This window comes from Talpa occidentalis, unplaced genomic scaffold (genome assembly GCF_014898055.3).
Source record: "Talpa occidentalis isolate TD23 unplaced genomic scaffold, MPIMG_talOcc4v2.1 talOcc4.2, whole genome shotgun sequence".
NCBI lineage: Eukaryota > Metazoa > Chordata > Mammalia > Eulipotyphla > Talpidae > Talpa > Talpa occidentalis.
Window position 1 is genome coordinate 47,972,947 of NW_023602073.1, and position 16,734 is coordinate 47,989,680.

At 48.2% G+C, this 16,734-nt stretch overlaps 2 protein-coding genes across 5 annotated transcripts; one reads left to right on the forward strand and one right to left on the reverse strand.

Moving 5' to 3' along the window:
- Positions 1-1,080: 1,080 nt before the first annotated feature.
- On the reverse strand, positions 1,081-3,875 carry ATP6V1G2 (ATPase H+ transporting V1 subunit G2). Of its 4 annotated transcripts, none has more exons than XM_037520835.2 (3): positions 3,738-3,875; positions 2,642-2,742; positions 1,081-2,144 (listed from the first exon to the last, which is right to left on the reverse strand). In XM_037520835.2, the coding sequence occupies exons 2-3, from the start codon at positions 2,699-2,701 to the stop codon at positions 1,971-1,973; spliced, it is 234 nt and encodes a 77-aa protein (XP_037376732.1). In that variant the 5' UTR covers positions 2,702-2,742; positions 3,738-3,875; the 3' UTR covers positions 1,081-1,970. The 4 variants fall into 4 exon arrangements, with proteins under 4 accessions (XP_037376732.1, XP_037376731.1, XP_054554178.1 ...); XM_037520834.2 differs by having other exon boundaries at positions 3,606-3,875; XM_054698203.1 differs by having other exon boundaries at positions 3,371-3,875.
- A 132-nt stretch (positions 3,876-4,007) lies between these two features.
- NFKBIL1 (NFKB inhibitor like 1) lies at positions 4,008-13,482 on the forward strand. The gene is made up of 4 exons (XM_037519392.2): positions 4,008-4,192; positions 4,595-4,871; positions 12,296-12,517; positions 12,676-13,482. The coding sequence occupies exons 1-4, from the start codon at positions 4,136-4,138 to the stop codon at positions 13,263-13,265; spliced, it is 1,146 nt and encodes a 381-aa protein (XP_037375289.1). The 5' UTR covers positions 4,008-4,135; the 3' UTR covers positions 13,266-13,482.
- The last annotated feature ends 3,252 nt before the right edge of the window (positions 13,483-16,734 follow it).

The following is a 16,734-nucleotide window of genomic DNA, read 5'->3' on the forward strand; positions in this document are numbered from 1 at the left end:
CCCAGATACTAAAGATTATCGTAGGGCTTGAGGGTTACACAACATTCCGTATTGTTAATTTGACTGGAATGTTCTTTAGCCCGCTCCAGTAGCCCGACAGTTCAGTCTGGATCTTTTCCTGATTGAATCATTTCATAGGCTAATAAAATGACACTTGTCCATTCTACAGACAAGTAAACAAATTCAGGGAAATAAAAAAAAAATGTAGTAGCCAAAGTAAAACAGCTAGGGCCTCCCCTGGTGGCGCAGCGGTTGAGCGCTGGGCTGCGAAGCTGCCCGCAGCCTCTGCAGTGGCGGTTCGATCCCCGGCCACGGGGAGAGTGTCCCACATGGTTCTCAGACCTCTCCTGCCGCCCGCTGCTCCCCTCAGCAGTGTACTTGGTCAGTCTGTCTGTCTGCTCCCCGCTCTGACTCTGGTGGATTCCCTCACCCTCCCGCGCTTCTGACTGTACCCAATGCTTGTTTAAATAAATAAATAAATCTTTAAAAAAAAAAAAAAGGTAAAACCGCTAGTAAAATGACAGAACCAAGTTGTAAACACCTTATTCTCTATTGTATCCTGCCTCCCTGTACAGTCTGGTTAATAAATAAGCTATGGATTACCTCACTAGTGTAGCAGGCTTCTTTTCTGTAGCCAAGAGAAATAACAGTGATCCAAGGATGGTGTCATAAAAGGGCAGTTTTCCCCAACTCTAAGTATCAATTGGTTCCGTATTAATTGCTTACCCCATGGTAGGATCTGGGGGCATTGCAGTGAATAGCCTAATTGTCACAGAATTCACATTATGGGGAGACAATACATAAGTATACAAAAATGTCAAGTAGTGATAAGAGCCATGAAAAAAATAATAAAGCAAAGGGCAGAATGCTGTTTCTACACCCCAGTTTTACTCTACAGTTGCCATCTATATTTCTCAGGTTCCCAAACAAGCAATCACATGTTTCTCACTTTAGAGAAATAATACTGCACCATTTACTTTTGTTTCTCCTACTAGTTCAAATGACAACCCTTTGGGTGTTTGGGGAATACCTAAAAAGGAACAAAAGAGTGACTGAAAGTGAGAAATGAGGAAGCAAAAGGAGGCCGCTTCAACACACCAATTGGTTTGCCCATGATTATTTTATTGACACTTCTTTACTGTTACAAGGGAAAAGTAAGGTGTTGAAGATGTAGAGAGGAAGGCCGTGCACACAGGGGAACAGCAGCATTTCAGATCTCAGGAAGCAGTGAGTTTCTGATGGGTCTTTGGGGAAACAGCAAAAGAGGGAAACCCAGTAAAGAGAAAGACCAAGAGATATAAAGAAATGCAACATCTTCTTGGAAACATAGTACAGAGCCTAAATGAGGCCATCATTTCATCTTGTCAGGGATCATAAGGTCTCTGGGGGAAAAAATGGAAAGTACCAAATCTATTACTAGGGTCACAGAATAAATGAGTAGAATTAGAGAGCCACGGACAGAAGTGAAGAAACATCTGTGTTTAGGTTTCGACAGGTAGAGGTAATAACAGCGTTGTACAGCTCCTACATGCCAGAAGCCATACTAAGCTCTTTACAGAATGACTCCTAAACCATTGCAGCAACCCCATAAGTTAGGCAACATTACCACCATTGTTATCAATTTATTATTATCACAGTCTTGCAGAGGAGGATACTGAAGCTACATATGACGTAGTCCCAGTTGTGCAGCCAGCAAGTGGCAGGATGGGGAGGAGGACAGAGGTAAGGATGTTTTTAACATCCCTACTTCTGCATGCAACGAATTTCACAAAGGCCATGGATGGGAGTAACGTGGGAGTATACAAGGTCTGAGCAAGATATTTATAAACTTCACAGAATTACTGGATCCTGCCTCCTAGAATTTCTGGGGAATGGGAGGAAAAGAGGATTATGGTGGGAAGTAACTTTGTTTTGTTTTGGAGATTTCTTCGAGGGAGGAAACTGTCAGAAGTCAGGTCTTATGACGAGTTCTAGGCAGCAATCCGGTAGTTGGGATGGACCTGGGGCCTGACGTCACAAACCATGCCAAGAAGCTGGGCCAGGACACGCTCACGGTTTCTCTGCTGGGAGCTCTGCATGCCCTGCACCTGGCGCCTTGTAGCCTGCTCCACCTCAGCTGACAGGTTCCCCTGGGAGCCCATGGCCTGGGAGTTGAGGAAAGGGGTAGAAGAGAGAAAGAAAAAAGGCAGAAACAGAGAAAGAAGGGTCCAGGCATGTGGAGAGAAAATCCTGGAGCAAGGACAAAAAGAAAGTCCCTCTCCAACACCCCCCCCCACACACGTAAATATACAGACAACAAAGAGCAACACCATCCCATTTCCCTGAGACCAGACATGCAAAGTCACCCTATACCAGGCGTAAAACCCCATCACCTCACTTCCTATGACCATAAAACGCTGCCTAGACTGTGTCATTGCACTCCACTAGACTACAGAGACTACCCTACAAGCTGTACAAGTCCTTCAAAACCCCAAGCTAATGCTTATCACAAAGCTTGACCAATGCCGTAGCCCCCACCTTGGTCCCCTTCTGCCATCTATCACCTTATTTTCTTGTAGAATCAGCCTGTACACACCTGACCTCATATACTCCCCAACTTGGGCCTGGGTGGGGGGTCCATCCCAACTTCCCCACCACTCACTGCCTGCTGCTTGCTCTGGAATTCCTGCTCTCGCTCTCGGCGATATTGCTCCACTTCCATCTGTGCCTCCTCCTTTGCCTGCTTCAGACGCCGGGCCTTCCCTGGAGGCAGAAGAAAGAACGGGAGTGGGTTTGGGCGCCCCCCCCCCAAAAAAAAAAAACACGTAATAGTCGGAATCAGTCATTTCCAGAAAGTGATTTGCTTCCTCTCAGCCAACCAACTGCTATATTCTGACAAATACCCATTTCTTCATTCCTAATCAGCCACCCCAGTCCCCAGCTCGCTCTCTCCACCAGCCTTAGGTTTTCCGAAAGACAAAAATGTTTGCTGTCTCCCCACCCCAAATTCCTTTCCAGATTCCTAAAGGAGAGAGGAAGAGACTCACTCTTTCTAGCATCTGCCACCTTCTCAGCCGCTCGCTTCTCAGCTTGCAGGAGCTGCTGTATACCCTGGGATTGACTAGCCATTTCTGACGCTATGGCCGATGCTTGCTATGCAACCAAGGTACCAGATGGCTTCCACCCCTACCCCCTACCGCCTACTTCTCCCCCTCCTTCTGCAGTTCGTTGCCTCGTACTCCACAACCCCTGGGTCTTAGTGCTCCCCTTTTAGCTCAGCCTCCTGCGCTGGGTGTCTCCCCCAAACTGATCCTCCCATTGATGGCTGGTCCTCCTCTCCTACTTCTCACTCTGGCAGTACCCAGAAGGGCCGCTTGGGGGTAGCAGAGACCATTCAAAGGCGACCGCTACGCTCACAGCAGGTGCAGCTCTGAGGTAGGGGCGGAGAGGCGAGGAGTATTTGGGAAAGGAGGCACCGCCGGGTTGAGCCTGAGATGAGAAGTAAGAAGTCATCATTCCTCGGCTTCTCTGAAGTCTTCCAACTCCTCTTCTCTGTTTTCTCCCTCCCCCTCTTCCATCTCCTATTTCTACATCTTCCCAAGTCCAAATTTCGGCGTCCACCTCACTTGTCTTGTCCTACGGTTTTTTCCCTTGTGTTTCATGACTGTGATCTCCTTTTTGATCTCTCCCTGTTGTTGGCTTCACTGTGCTTTTGTCTGTGTTTTCCATTATCACTGTTACTTTTATCCCGTCTTTACCTCCCCTGTTTTCCTCTGAAATGTTTCCTCATCTTTTCATGTATCACTAAACCATCTCGTCTTCCCTCCCAGTTGCGGTGGGCGGGAAAACCTCCAAACCGCCCCCCACGACTTCCTTAGTCTCCTCCCTTAGCCTGACCTAAGACACACACGCCCCGCCCCTCCCGACCCGGAAACACACACGCGCGCTTGGAGCGCGCCCCGCCCCCTCGGGGAAGAGCGACTTCCGGGGACGCGCCTCCCCATTCATTTCCGCCCTTCTCCTGCGTCTCCGCTTGCGCCATTTCCGCCAGCCTGGAGTGTCTCCGCCCTTCCCGCCTCCCTTCCTCTGAGCGTCTTAAACACAGGCCTCGGGCCTACAGCTCAGGGGGTACTTAGGGGGGCGGGGGGCTGGTCTGATGAGTAACCCCTCCCCCCAGGTCCCAGAGGGAGAAGCCTCTACGTCTGTCTGCCGGGTACATTCTATTCAATTTCTAGTTCATTTTTTGCAATTATCTGTGACTTTTTAAAATTCAAAATTTCTGCTGATAAACATTCCCCCCATCAGTCTCTATTCGTCTTTTTCAAAGTCCTTTAGTAAAAATTAAATTTACTTGGGCTAAGGAGCCTCAAAGCAATTATTTCTCATTTTCTCAAATTTTACATTAAAATATTAAATCAGTGACCCCAGCCCCTCCCCCCAATTTTTTTTCCAAACTTATTATTTTATAAGGGATGAGGGTTAGGACAGGCCTCTCTGCTGAAGAAGTAAGAAGAAACAGGGAACTGAAGGAAGGAACCAGAAGGACTGTCAGAGGAGGAGGGTGGGGACCAGCCAAGGCTGGGGTCCTGACTGCTGCCTTTTTTTCCTTCCTCAGCCCAAGAGTTCCATGGCCTCTGCTTCCCGCCGCCAACGCCGAGAGCGTCGCTTCCGTCGTTACCTGTCTGCAGGACGGCTGGTCCGGGCCCAGGCCCTCCTTCAGCGACACCCAGGCCTTGATGTAGATGCTGGGCAGCCCCCACCACTGCACCGGGCCTGTGCCCGCCACGATGCCCCTGCCCTGTGCCTGCTTCTTCGGCTTGGGGCTGACCCTGCCCACCAGGACCGCCATGGGGACACTGCGCTTCATGCTGCTGCCCGCCAGGGCCCTGATGGTGAGTCTGCCTAGTGGGGAAAAAGGTTATAAGCAACTGACCGGATCTAAGGCGAGGCCAACAAACATAAAAGTAGGTAGTTATTTGGTGATCGGGCTTGGGAAGGTAGTGGACCAAGTTGGCATGTGGCTGTAGTTTATGTGTTTACATTACTGAACTCCCATTGTCTGAACAGCCTTAAACTCCCAAAACAATTGGTCTTCAAGTTTCACGTCTTACTAGAAGTTGCTACTTTGTCTCTTCGCTAGTGGTTTGTCAATAGCACGAAAAGTAGGATAGAGAGCTATAGGCTCTGGAGTTCAATTGCCTGCGCTCAGATCTCAGCTTCACACTTAATAGCAGCATATTCTTGGGCAAGTTACTCAACTTCCCTTAGGCTCAGTTTGTACATTTGAAAAATTAAATAACAGGGCCTCCCCGGTGGCGCAGCGTTTGAGCGCTGGGTTGCGAAGCTGCCGGCAGCCTCTGCAGCGCCAGTTCGATCCCCGGCTACTCCCCGGCCACCGGAGGAGTGTCCCACATGGCGCCCAGACCCCTCCTGTGGCCCGCTGCTCCCCTCAGCAGTGTACCTCAGTCTGCCTGCTCTGCTCCCCGCTCTTGCTTTGGTGAATTCTCTCACCCTGCCACGCTTCTGACTGTTGCCAGTGCTTGTATAAATAAATAACAATAAATCTTTAAAAAAAAAAAAAGAAAAATTAAATAACAAACTTTGCTATATGCCAGGCACTTCTCACAAAATCCTCCCAACAGCCCTGTGAAATTCTGAGTACTGTTATTATCCCCCATTTCCCAGATGCAAAAACAGTACAGAAGTAATCTGCCACATTGACACAGGGATAGTAGCCCCAGCAGCCTAGCCAGGGCGTGTCTGTGCTCTTTAACAACAGCATTATCCTGTGTGATGTTACAAACTTCTGCCGGGATAGAGCCCGGCTTCGGAGCACCCATGCTGAGACATGTTTTGAGAATCAACTGTCAGAGTATGTAATTAGAGCCCCTGGCACACGATAAGCACTTGGTAAATACTGGCCACCATTGCTCCTGTTGCTATCAACAAACCCAGACTCCTTTACCCATGATTCTGAAACTCAAAAACACTAAGAACTAAATATTTCTCATCAGTCTGCCACCAAGCTCATTTAGTGACAAAACCTAGCCTGAGCTAAAGTAAGGCTTTAAAGTGAGGATCAAAACAAAACAAAAAAAATTTGTTTTTATCCTAGTGATGTCCATAGTCACTGTGCCTCAGAAAATTTCACATGTTGGTTGCTGGGGTGGCCCAAGTCCTCCTGGGTACATAGTAGTATACAGCATAAATGCTTTCAGATCAGGTCTATCAAATCCCCAAACCATCTGAGTGCTGAAAAACTTTGGATGCTGAGGGTTTCAGATGAGGATGTGTGGGTCCTGTAGCAGCAATAGAGGCAGCTCTGCATATGTAGGCCCACCTCAGTCAACAAAAGGTGAGTGAGGACATTATCGGAAATCCTCTAGTTTTAGAATGAACCAAAATGAACTCAATTTGATGGCTGTCACCATCTCTCCAGCTCTCCAAGTATATGAGGAACCACTTCTCACCTCCAAAACTTCCTCATATAGTCAAAAATTTCCTTTTTTTCCAGTTCCCCTTAACGTAGTGAGATAAGCTGGCATATTTGGATTTTTTTTTTTTTAACTTAGAAACAGAAAGAGGCGGTTTCCAGAGTGTAGGCATCTAAACAGCTGATGGAGCATGAGGGCATAGCACTCTGAGGTGACCTCAGACCACATCCACAGCCCAGCTTTCCTCTTAGGAACTGTGTGACAGGGAGCTTAATTTGCCTCTCAAACACGGAAGTTCTGAGCATAGACCAGGAAAGAGCTAGTTGCAGTTGGTGCATCACCAGATAATAAGTATTATTATTTTGACTCTTGTTTTATTCAGTTAAGACTTTTTGATTTCTTTTGTCTTTTGTTTTTCTACAGTCAGTTTTTTTGAAAACAAGAAAGCCTCAGTATGATAGGAGACTCTCCATTGTGTTGAATTCTAAGAAGCATGTGAGGTTGATATTATACGATTTCCAGACCTGGAAAACAGGGCCCAAAAGGGTCAGAACTTGTTTGAAATCTCACAGCTGACAGGTCATTAATGACAAAACCTAGAGGGGGACCTGAGGGGGACTGGCTCCCAAGCCCTGGTGTCCTCCTAGGCCTTACTTCCTCCTTGTCCCCATCCCCCAACCCTGCCACCAGGGGGCCTTCTGTCTCCTTGGTAAAAAGACCTACTTCATTCAGCTTGTAACTGCTTTAGAAATCACTATGCATTAAAATGCTAATGTATTTGAACACATGAGATGGCCCAGAATCTTCCAGTGACTTCCTCTTCAGTTCCCATGTCAGATTGGAGGGATAAGCCAGTTCATGCTGGATTGGCTGGATTGGTTTGTCAAACCCAATAAGGTACCTGTGAATGGCTCCCTACCTTTGTGGCTTTTGGTAAATTCTTTTGGGGGACCCATCACCTAGAGGGATGATCTTAGCTGTCAGAGACCCCTGCATAAACACACTCTAGTCATACAGCAAGAATTTATAATGTTAAGAAACAGGTCATTTTTTTCAGTCTTTGCAAAAAGAATAAAGTCCAAAGCCAGCCTGTTGTGTTTTTTTGTTGTTATTTTTAATGTAACATTCTCTGCATTTCTGCTCTTTGCCAGCACAGCACCCGACATTTTCCGCCCATTACCCACTTTGATCTGCACCGTAGAAGTAGGCCAGGGCCCTATTTTACAGATAGCTGAGCCATCCGGTGTATGTTCCATTTGCCTTTCCAGCCTTGCCTCCCACGGCACACCCACAAAGCCGCAGCTCCAGCTACGTATCTCTCTCTTTATTGACCCCACGCATGTTTTCACAAGCCTGTCTGTCTTTTGCTGTTGCCTTCCTGTTCACTGGATTTCCACTTTGCTAAATTATCCTCCTTCCCAGCCCAACATAAGCCATGCCTCCTCCTTGAAGCCCTCACCAACCTCCCCACCCACTGTTACCATTTCTTGCCTCAGTCAGTTGTCACTCAGTAAAAGCTTCTGATATTGGCTTTTTTTTTTTAATGTGTTCACCAGTTAAGTATGAACATCCATCCCTTTAGGTAGAAATTGCCTAATTTTGGGAGGGGAAGAGCGTGCTTCTATCACTAAAACAAAGTTCTTGTTACTGCACAAAATTTTTTTTCATATTTATCTGTCCTGATGTGAAAGTAAAATGTGTTAATGAAAGAACATTGGAAAAGTTGATCTCTCCTGCCAAATGGATGATAAAGTTGCCATCACAAATCACTGGTTGGGGAGTGAACTGTTTAATAAATGATTAATGATATTTGGGTCATCTGGGGAAAAATTGAGTCCTGACTCAAAAGGTTAAGTTATAGCTGACTAAACAGACTAAACACCTAAATATGACAGAAAACATACTCACCAAAGTCATGGCAGGGTTTTCCCTTGGGGGCATGGCAATGTCAAATGTTTAGCTTAATCTATGATGGATTTATTCCTTTAAAATAATTTGCAAAAATTTCCATAAATCAGTAACCCCTGTGGTAGGAACAGGAATGCTTATTGTACTATGTACTTTCTTGAATTTTTTTTCTTTTTTTTAAAGATTTATTTATTTATGCATACAAGAACTGGGGTACAGGTCAAAGGTATGGGGGGGTGAGAGGATTCACCAGAGACAGAGTGGGAAACAGAACAGGCAGATTAACTGAAATACACTGCTGAAGGGAGCAACAGGTGAGTCAGGAGAAGTCTGCTGGGCCATGTGGGTCACCTCCCTGGCCGGCGATTGAACTCGTGCTGCAGTGGCTGCAGACAGCTTCATAGTGCTGTTTTAACCTCTTGAGCCACCAGGGAGGCCCCAATTTATTTTATTTCTAAAAAGGAAAATCTAGTAGCAAAAGAACACAAGAGAAATGTTTTTACAATCTTTGACAGAAGAAAACTTTCTAAGAATTAGAAATTAAGTCAAAAGCTATAAAAGAAAATATCAATACAAATTTAATTATGCAAAATATTTGAAGGACAGATGAAAGACAGTATGTACTGCATATGTAACAAAGTGTTGATATCTATACTATATAAAGTGCTCTCTTATCTACATGTGTAATTTCTAGGGGGAAAGTAGACAAAAAACATGAACCATTCATTCACAAAAGAGCCAAAAAGCATATGAAAAAAAAAAATTAGTAAAATGTTTTCATCTCTCAGATTGCCAAGTTAAAGGGGCTAGTAGATAAAAAGGGGTTGGATATTCAGTTTTGTTAAAGGACAACAAAAATACTTACATTCTTGTTGGGAAGCACGTTGGAACAAACTCTTTGAAAGCAGCTGGCAAAATAGCACACGTTTTTTGACTCAGAAATTCCACCTTTGAGACTCTACCCCGCAGAAGTGTCCACAAAGACGTATGTGTGAAGCCGATCATTTTTAGAAACAAAGTTTGTTGGGTAGATTTGTGTGTTTCATACACCTACTGCATGCCTCCATGGAAAGATACAGATGTGATTGAGCTATTAAGTGAAAAATAAGCAAGTTGCCCAACAACGCATGTAGTATAGTCTTGTATCTCTGAAAAAAAAATTCATTAAAACTATGCATTTATGTACATGCAGGACTGGAGGAGACCATAGCAACTTTTTTGTGTTTCATGTTAAAAGCTATAAAAGCTGTATTATTTGTTTCATTAAGAAATTTGTGTTTCATTAAGAGGAAAATTTCACATTAGTTAGAAATCCTTTCACATTAAAATATCAACTAAATAAGACTGAAGAAAGCTACAGACCTTCCATCCAGAGACTAGAATTTTTACATATTTCCTCCCAGTAGATTTTTTTTCAACCATAAGATTTGGCCTCTTTTTTTTTTTAAATAGTTTAGAGTCCAGTTTTTCCACACACAGGCATCCTTTTTAGCAACTGTTTAATATTCTGTACTGTGTTTTACCATGTTTTATAATTTGAAGCCTTCTTCCTCAAAACTTATGCATTACAAAAGCCCCCATCAAGTGTAAGCACCACCTGCTGTGAAGCTGGTGGGAAATAAGCAGTTGAAAGATAGGACCAGGTACTTGCTGGGTGGGGCAAGTTGGGAGGACTTGTGATGCCTCCTGTCTGCTAAAGAGAAGTGCCTCCTTCCTTTCCTCATGTGGTTTGGGTTGGGGGCACTCAAGTGTGCCAAGAGATGGGGGTGAGGGGGATGTGTTAGCCATCTGAGGCTGGACACATTCTATCTCCCTGTTTTCCCATCAATGACAGGATAATCCCCTATCCCATATATTTTTTTTTTAAAGATTTATTTATTTAAGCATACAAGAGCTGGGGTGCAGCCAGAGGTGTGGGGGATGAGAGGATTCACCAGAGACAGAGTGGGGAGCAAAACAGGCAGACTGACTGAAATACACTGCTGAGGGGAACAGTGGGTGAATCAGGAGAGGTCTGCTGTGCCATGTGGGCCACCTCCCTGGCCAGGGATCAAACTCGTGCTGCAATGGCTGCAGACAGCTCCATAGTGCTGTGTCTTAACCCCTTGCACCACCAGGAAGGCCCCTATCCCATATTTTTGGCAGGTAGCCCGTACTTTCTGACAATGCAGGATAAAGATTTTTTTTTTAAGATTTTATTTATTTTTGGGTCTCCCCAGTGGTGCAGCGGTTGAGCGCTGGGCTGCGAAGCTGCCCGCAGCCTCCGCAGCACCTGTTCAATCCCCGGCCCCCGGCGGGGGTCCCAGGCCGCTGGCAAGGGTCCCAAATGCGCAACAGACCACTCCTGCCGCACCCGCTGCTCCCCTCAGCAGTGTATTTCGTCACTCTGCCTGTTCTGTTCCCCACTCTGGCTCTGGTGAATTCTTTCACTCTCCCGCGCTTCCGACTGTACCCAGTGCTTGTATAAATAAATAAATAAATCTAAAAAAAAAAAAAGATTTTATTTACTTTTGCGTAAAAGAACTGGGGTGCAGGCCAGAGGTGCAGGGTGGTGAGAGGATTCAACAGAGACTGAGTGGGAAGCAGAAGAGGCAGACAGACTGAAATATACTGCTGAGGGGAACAGTGGGAGAGACAGGAGAGGTCTGCTGTACCATGTGGGTAGCTCCCTGGCTAGAGATTGAACTCAAGCCTTCATGGTGGTAGTACTGGGACTTAACCTCTAGGCCACCAGCCAGGCCCTGCAAGATAAAAATTTCAAGACTGCCAGCCCATAGCCTCCTGCTCTGGGGCTGGGGGGCGGGGTGGAAATAGGTCCCTAGAAAGGGAGGGTGCCTCATTTTCCCTGCTCCGCGAGTGAAAAGGGGCTTAGTGGCCATCGCAGGTGACTCTGGCCAGCGGTTGGGTGCTGGGGTGGCACTGATGTGAGCAGCATAGTAATCAGCTGACCCTGGAATGGATGCAGTGGGGTCAGGGCTCAGGAAGAGGGGAGCTTAGGAATGTCAGTCCCTGTCCTGTTTTTCCCCAGCCTCCTGTCAGCCAACCCCTCAGCCCCCTTGCTCCTATCCTAGGTAAGCAATCATTTGGAAAGAGCTTGCTCTGATGTTGGGAACATTTCTGTGACTCAAACTTGTTGTTCTTCTGGGTCCTCTACTTACCACCCCTCCTTCCCAGCATCCCCTGCATAAGGCTGGCTGAGAGCCCATCCTCTGAAAATACTTATTTTACTCAGTTTATTAAAAAGTAATGCAGGGCCTCCCTGGTGGCGCAAGGGGTTAAGACACAACTATGAAGCTATCCACAGCCACTGCTGCATGAGTTCAATCATCAGCCAGGGAGCTACCCACATGGTGCAGCAGGCCTTTCCTCACTTGCCCGCTGCTCCCCTCAGCAGTGTATTTCAGTAGATCTGCCTGTTCTGCTCCCCACTCTGTCTCTGGTGAATCCTCTCAACCCCACACCTCTGGCCTGTACCCCAGTTCTTGTATGCATAAATAAATCTTCTTTAAAAAGTAATGCAAAAAGATAAGTATTAATATATTTGTATATTTGTAATGGTACAGAAAAGAGCATGCAGGTATTTTGCCAGTCTACAGTATAGCTGTGGGTGAGAAACATAATAAAAGGTATAAAGTGACTATGTTTTCAAGTCAAATGTGATACATAGTCAAATGTTTTTGACCTTGCCCAGTGGCAGGAGGCAGACCAAAAAATGCCTTTTGATGTCCTAGGACTCCCAGGACACTAAATTAGCCTACCAGGGCACAGGCCAGAATACTTAAAACTACCATACTTGCACATGCGGTCAACTATCAGTAAGTACTTGTCAGTGGCAGTGGTTTCCTAATACCCAGGAGGCAGCCCTTGCATTGCTCTAAGCCCCGGGAGTGAGGGACACCCGGGATTCAAGAGGGCAGCCCTGCCAAGACTTGGGCATCCCAACTGACAACTGCGCGATGTTCTCCCTCCAACAGCCTACACGGACTTCTTCCTGCCACTGCTGAGTCGCTGTCCCTCCGCCATGGGAATAAAGAATAAGGATGGGGAGACCCCCGGGCAGATTCTAGGCTGGGGACCCCCCTGGGATTCTGCTGAAGAGGAGGACGAAGATGAGGCCTCCAAGGAACAGAAATGGAGGCAGAAGCTACAGGGAGAGCTGGAAGACGAGTGGCAGGAGGTCATTGGGAGGTTCGAAGGTGAGAAATCCATCTCCATCCACGACTGCCTTCCCGTTGGCTGTTTTTCCTGGACCCAGTGCTTGAATGCTCCCACCAGCCGCCTGTGCTCCCTTGCTCCGTTCTGGCCTGTCACCTTCTCATAGCTTCTCCCACTCCTCTTCCACCCTCCCAAACAGATGATGCTTCCCATGAGGCCCAGGAACCCGAGTCCTTCTCAGCCTGGTCAGACCGCATGGCCCGGGAACATGCTCAGAAGCGCCAGCAGCAGCAGCGAGAGGCAGAGGAAGCCTGCCGACCCCCTCGGGCCGAGGGCTCCAGTCACAGCTGGCGGCAGCAGGAGGAGGAGCAGCGACTCTTCCGAGAAAGAGCCCGGGCCAAGGAAGAAGAACTGCGTGAGAGCCGAGCCAGGAGGGCACAGGAGGCTCGTGGGGACCGAGGGCCAGAGCCAACCAGGGCTGGGCCCAGGGCAGAGCAACCCAGAGGTGCAGGGAGGGGCAACCTCTGGCGCTTTGGCGATGTACCCTGGCCCTGCCCTGGGGGAGGGGACCCGGAGGCTATGGCTGCAGCCCTGGTGGCCAGGGGCCCCCCCTTGGAGGAGCAGGGGGCTCTGAGGAGGTACTTGAGGGTCCAGCAGGTCCGCTGGCACCCTGACCGCTTCCTGCAGCGATTCCGAAGCCAGATTGAGACCTGGGAGCTGGGCCGCGTGATGGGAGCTGTGACGGCTCTTTCCCAGGCCCTGAATCGCCATGCAGAGGCCCTCAAGTGATCCCAGAAAAAGAGCAAGCAACTGCAGGGAACACCGCCTTAGGGGCAGGGCAGCAGGAGGGTAAGGTCAGGGAAGGGGGTGGCAAGGAAGAGGCTGATGCTGCTGGACAGAGAATACGAGGTGGGAGAGAAACTTTTAAGAGCAGGGGTGGGGGGTAGGCCCAATCCACTGCTCCTCCACTCCGCCATTTCCTAATAAGACCTGGTTCCATCTCTCACTCCCGGTGTCTCCTCTGCCTTTTTCCATTGCTGTGGTTTTCATCACCCATGACACCGCCTTTCCCGCCCACCTGCCAAAAGCCACAGCCCCTACACACCTGTGACACGCACGAACACAGTGATGCGTGCCCTCAGCTGGAAACGAGGAGCCCCTGCTTGCCCACCCACAAAGTTGGCCCTAAAATCGCTTTGCCCTCCAGTCATACTCCACTATGCCGGGCTCCTGTCCACTCTGCCATCAGCAGCTGGAGAGAGATGTGAACAGAGGCAAAAAAGGGAACAAGGCCGGTTTCCCTCCCCTCCCCAGCTCTTCAGCCAGAACCACATCCTCCTCCCCACTTAGCACTCCCTACCCCCCACACAGGGCTTTCCCTCTGCTGAGTCATTGAATGATCTGAGTGGGGGGCATCTGGAACCAGGGGACCAAGAGGAGGTTGTGGAAGGGCAGGAGAGAGAAAGAGAATGGACCAAGCAGAGCCCTGTGGGGGTGTGGAATTTCAGTTGCTAAAATTAGGAGCAGAGGAGGGAGGTGGAAAGAGCAAAATTATGTAACCCGGGTTGTCTGTTCTTGGGCAACGAGGGATCCACATCCGAAGAGTCTCAGTGTCTCCCACACCCGAAGAGTCTCAGTGTCTCCCTCCCTCTCCCCTCCTTACACACACACACACACACACACGCTTCTCGGTACTATCGAGGGTCCCAGTACTATCGAGGGTCTTTCCTCACCTCATCCAGTGTCTACCTCCATCCCAAATCTGGCCTTTATCTCTGGACACCCCAGGCCTGGCTTTCCAGATAAACATCTGTCTTTCTGAGGTTGACAAAAAATGTCTTAAGGGGTAGCAGAGAGGGTCCCACAGAGGAGGGAGAAGGGCACGATACTCCCACTGTTAATATGCAGCTGCCCCTCCAGCTTGCTGGCACTGGATGGAGAGTTGTAGATGTTACCAAGCCCCACTCATGCCCAGCACACAGCAGGGAACTTGGTGACAAGAAAAGGCAGGACTGAAAGGAGAACCCAGGCCTGTACTGGCGTGTGGCTGTCCACCTTGTCTGCCTCAGAGAACCTCATGTACCAGGAACTGTCTTTCAGGCCCGGAGCCCTGATCTCCCCGGGGAGTTCCGGGGTGGGAGCAGAGTGTAGCAGACAGAGCGGGAAGCTTCTGAAAGCGTGGGGTGGGCGTGAGACCCTCAGAGGAGGTTGAGAGCCCAGAGGCCCAAGGCCTCGAAGGGCTGGGCAGATGTTTGGTGGCAGAAGCAGGAAGGGCTGGTGAGAAAGATCCTGTGAGAGGAAGCTGCTGTGATTCAGAGAAGAGCCAGAGCTGTGAGCAACCCAAGCGTCCGGTTCCTCTCACAGGCTGGAGATTTCGGAAGTGGCATGCAAAAAGCCCTGGTTAGGTGTCGGGGGGGATTTGGGGTCTCTAAACTGGGGTTGAGTTCAGCAGCAGAAAATGTGTTCGTTTGCTTTTTCACCCAAAGAGATTTTCTCTGGTTTCAAAGCACGTGATTTCCCCATTGCAAGAGTTACATAAAACCAAAGCAAAATAAGTCCTGATACCTGTCCCCCACCCCCAGACCTCCCTCTCTTTAACACCTTTCCCTGCTCTCTGGCCCCCAGCCCTGTTGGGGGTTCCCCTGAGATGAAGGCTGTTCACTTTCTCTGACCACACAGTTTCCGCTTCTGTGTCTCTTATTTCCTAGGCTGATAAAAATAATGCGCCCTAGAGGCCCCGGCTTCCTCTGACCCCTTGGTGCCAGGCGGCAGGCATCCTGTCCACCGAGGTAGGGGCAGGGAGGGGGCCCAGGGATCCCCAAGGGGTGACTCAGTACCTACCGTGTAACACCAGGGAGGTGCAAGTAAGCATGTGTGTGCTGTCAAGCTAGAACAAGGGATCAATTCTCAGTTGGGGCTCTGCTGGGGTCCATTAAAGAAACAGGATCGGAATGAAATTAGTGAGATTGAAGAGTCACTTGGGGGATTAGGGTTGGCTGTGTTTAAGTCAGAAGAAGGGTCTGGGATGGACTCCTAATACAGTTCATCTGAGCAGGAAGTAGCCCAAGGATAAACTCCAGCTGCTTCAAGTTTACGGTTCAACAAGGGAGGCAGGCCCATATCGAACTGAGATTCAAGGCATGCGGAGTAAATGTTGGGGTTAAGTACAGTAGATACAGAAAAGGAGGGGGTGAATGCCAATGGGCACTTGAGCTGGCACTGATGAATGGGAGGTTCCTACCAGTAAAGGTAGGAGTCCATAAATGAAATGTTATGAACAGAAGGCAGGAGTTGGAAAACGAGTTTGTTGAGTGACCCACGGTCCACGAAACACAGGTATGAGTGAGCATGTGTTGAAGAAATTGCCATGTGTTCAAGAATGCCAAGGTAAGGGATTTGGACTTTATTCTGTGGCCAGTGACACTGGGGACAGCTGTGGAGAAGAGGGCGAACAGGAGAAAGTGTGCCATACTTTTTCAACACCTGCAATGTGTTAATCGTATCAAATCCTTTTCCTAACATCAGTAATCCTGCCAACAGCTGTCCGTTGTGGGCGTGGGTACATGTCCATCATCAGACAAAGTAACGGAGGCTTATAAACGTACTGTAACTTACCAAAGCCCACACAACTGAAAAGCAGTGGAATTAGCATTAAACTCATCTTGCTTCAAAACTTGTGTACTTTCTACTTAGGTCCCAATAACTCCAAATGGCACTGCAGGAAAGAACAGATTTTATAAACTTGGAGAGGGTAAGTCATTAGGATAACCCATCTATTGGGATGGTGGGGGTGGGAGAAATCTTAGCTGCCTCCAAGTTTTGAGCCTAAGGGATTGGAAAAATGATGTCCCCAAGTCAAGGAGGTGCATAGCTGAGGGGGAGATAAAGGGTTCGATTTCAGGCATTATCAATTTAAGCGTTCAGCATTATTTAAGCATTCAGCAGGACCCTGGCACTCTGCTAGACAATGGGTATAAATGAAATAAAATAACTTCCCTCATAGAACGTGCAGTCAAGTGAAACAGACTATGCAAGTGATAACTCCACAGTAATGAGGTGGGGGGAGTGCACCTGCTTAGAATAATAAAGTGCCCCCAGAAGACCTGCTGGCTTTGAGGTGTTAGCATGACACTCAGGTGGAGATTTCCAGCAATCATGTCAAGCTCCACAGAGAAGTTTGGACTGGAGGGATGGATTTGGGCATCACTGCAGTTGAGGGGCAGTTGAGCCCAAGTGGACAGGAAGCCTAAGAAAGGGT

What these genes read in the sequence shown, in the direction of transcription:
- ATP6V1G2 (XM_037520831.2), bottom strand. Translation starts at nt 3,108, where the DNA reads ATGGCTAGTCAATCCCAGGGTATACAGCAGCTCCTGCAAGCTGAGAAG. An exon ending in GGTGGCAGATGCTAGAAAGA is followed by an intron (nt 2,743 to 3,026) that starts GTGAGTCTCTTC and finishes TTCTGCCTCCAG; the next exon opens with GGAAGGCCCGGCGTCTGAAG. An exon ending in TCCAGAGCAAGCAGCAGGCA is followed by an intron (nt 2,145 to 2,641) that starts GTGAGTGGTGGG and finishes CTCAACTCCCAG; the next exon opens with GCCATGGGCTCCCAGGGGAA.
- NFKBIL1 (XM_037519392.2), top strand. Translation starts at nt 4,136, where the DNA reads ATGAGTAACCCCTCCCCCCAGGTCCCAGAGGGAGAAGCCTCTACGTCT. An exon ending in CCTCTACGTCTGTCTGCCGG is followed by an intron (nt 4,193 to 4,594) that starts GTACATTCTATT and finishes TTCCTTCCTCAG; the next exon opens with CCCAAGAGTTCCATGGCCTC. An exon ending in GGTCATTGGGAGGTTCGAAG is followed by an intron (nt 12,518 to 12,675) that starts GTGAGAAATCCA and finishes CCTCCCAAACAG; the next exon opens with ATGATGCTTCCCATGAGGCC.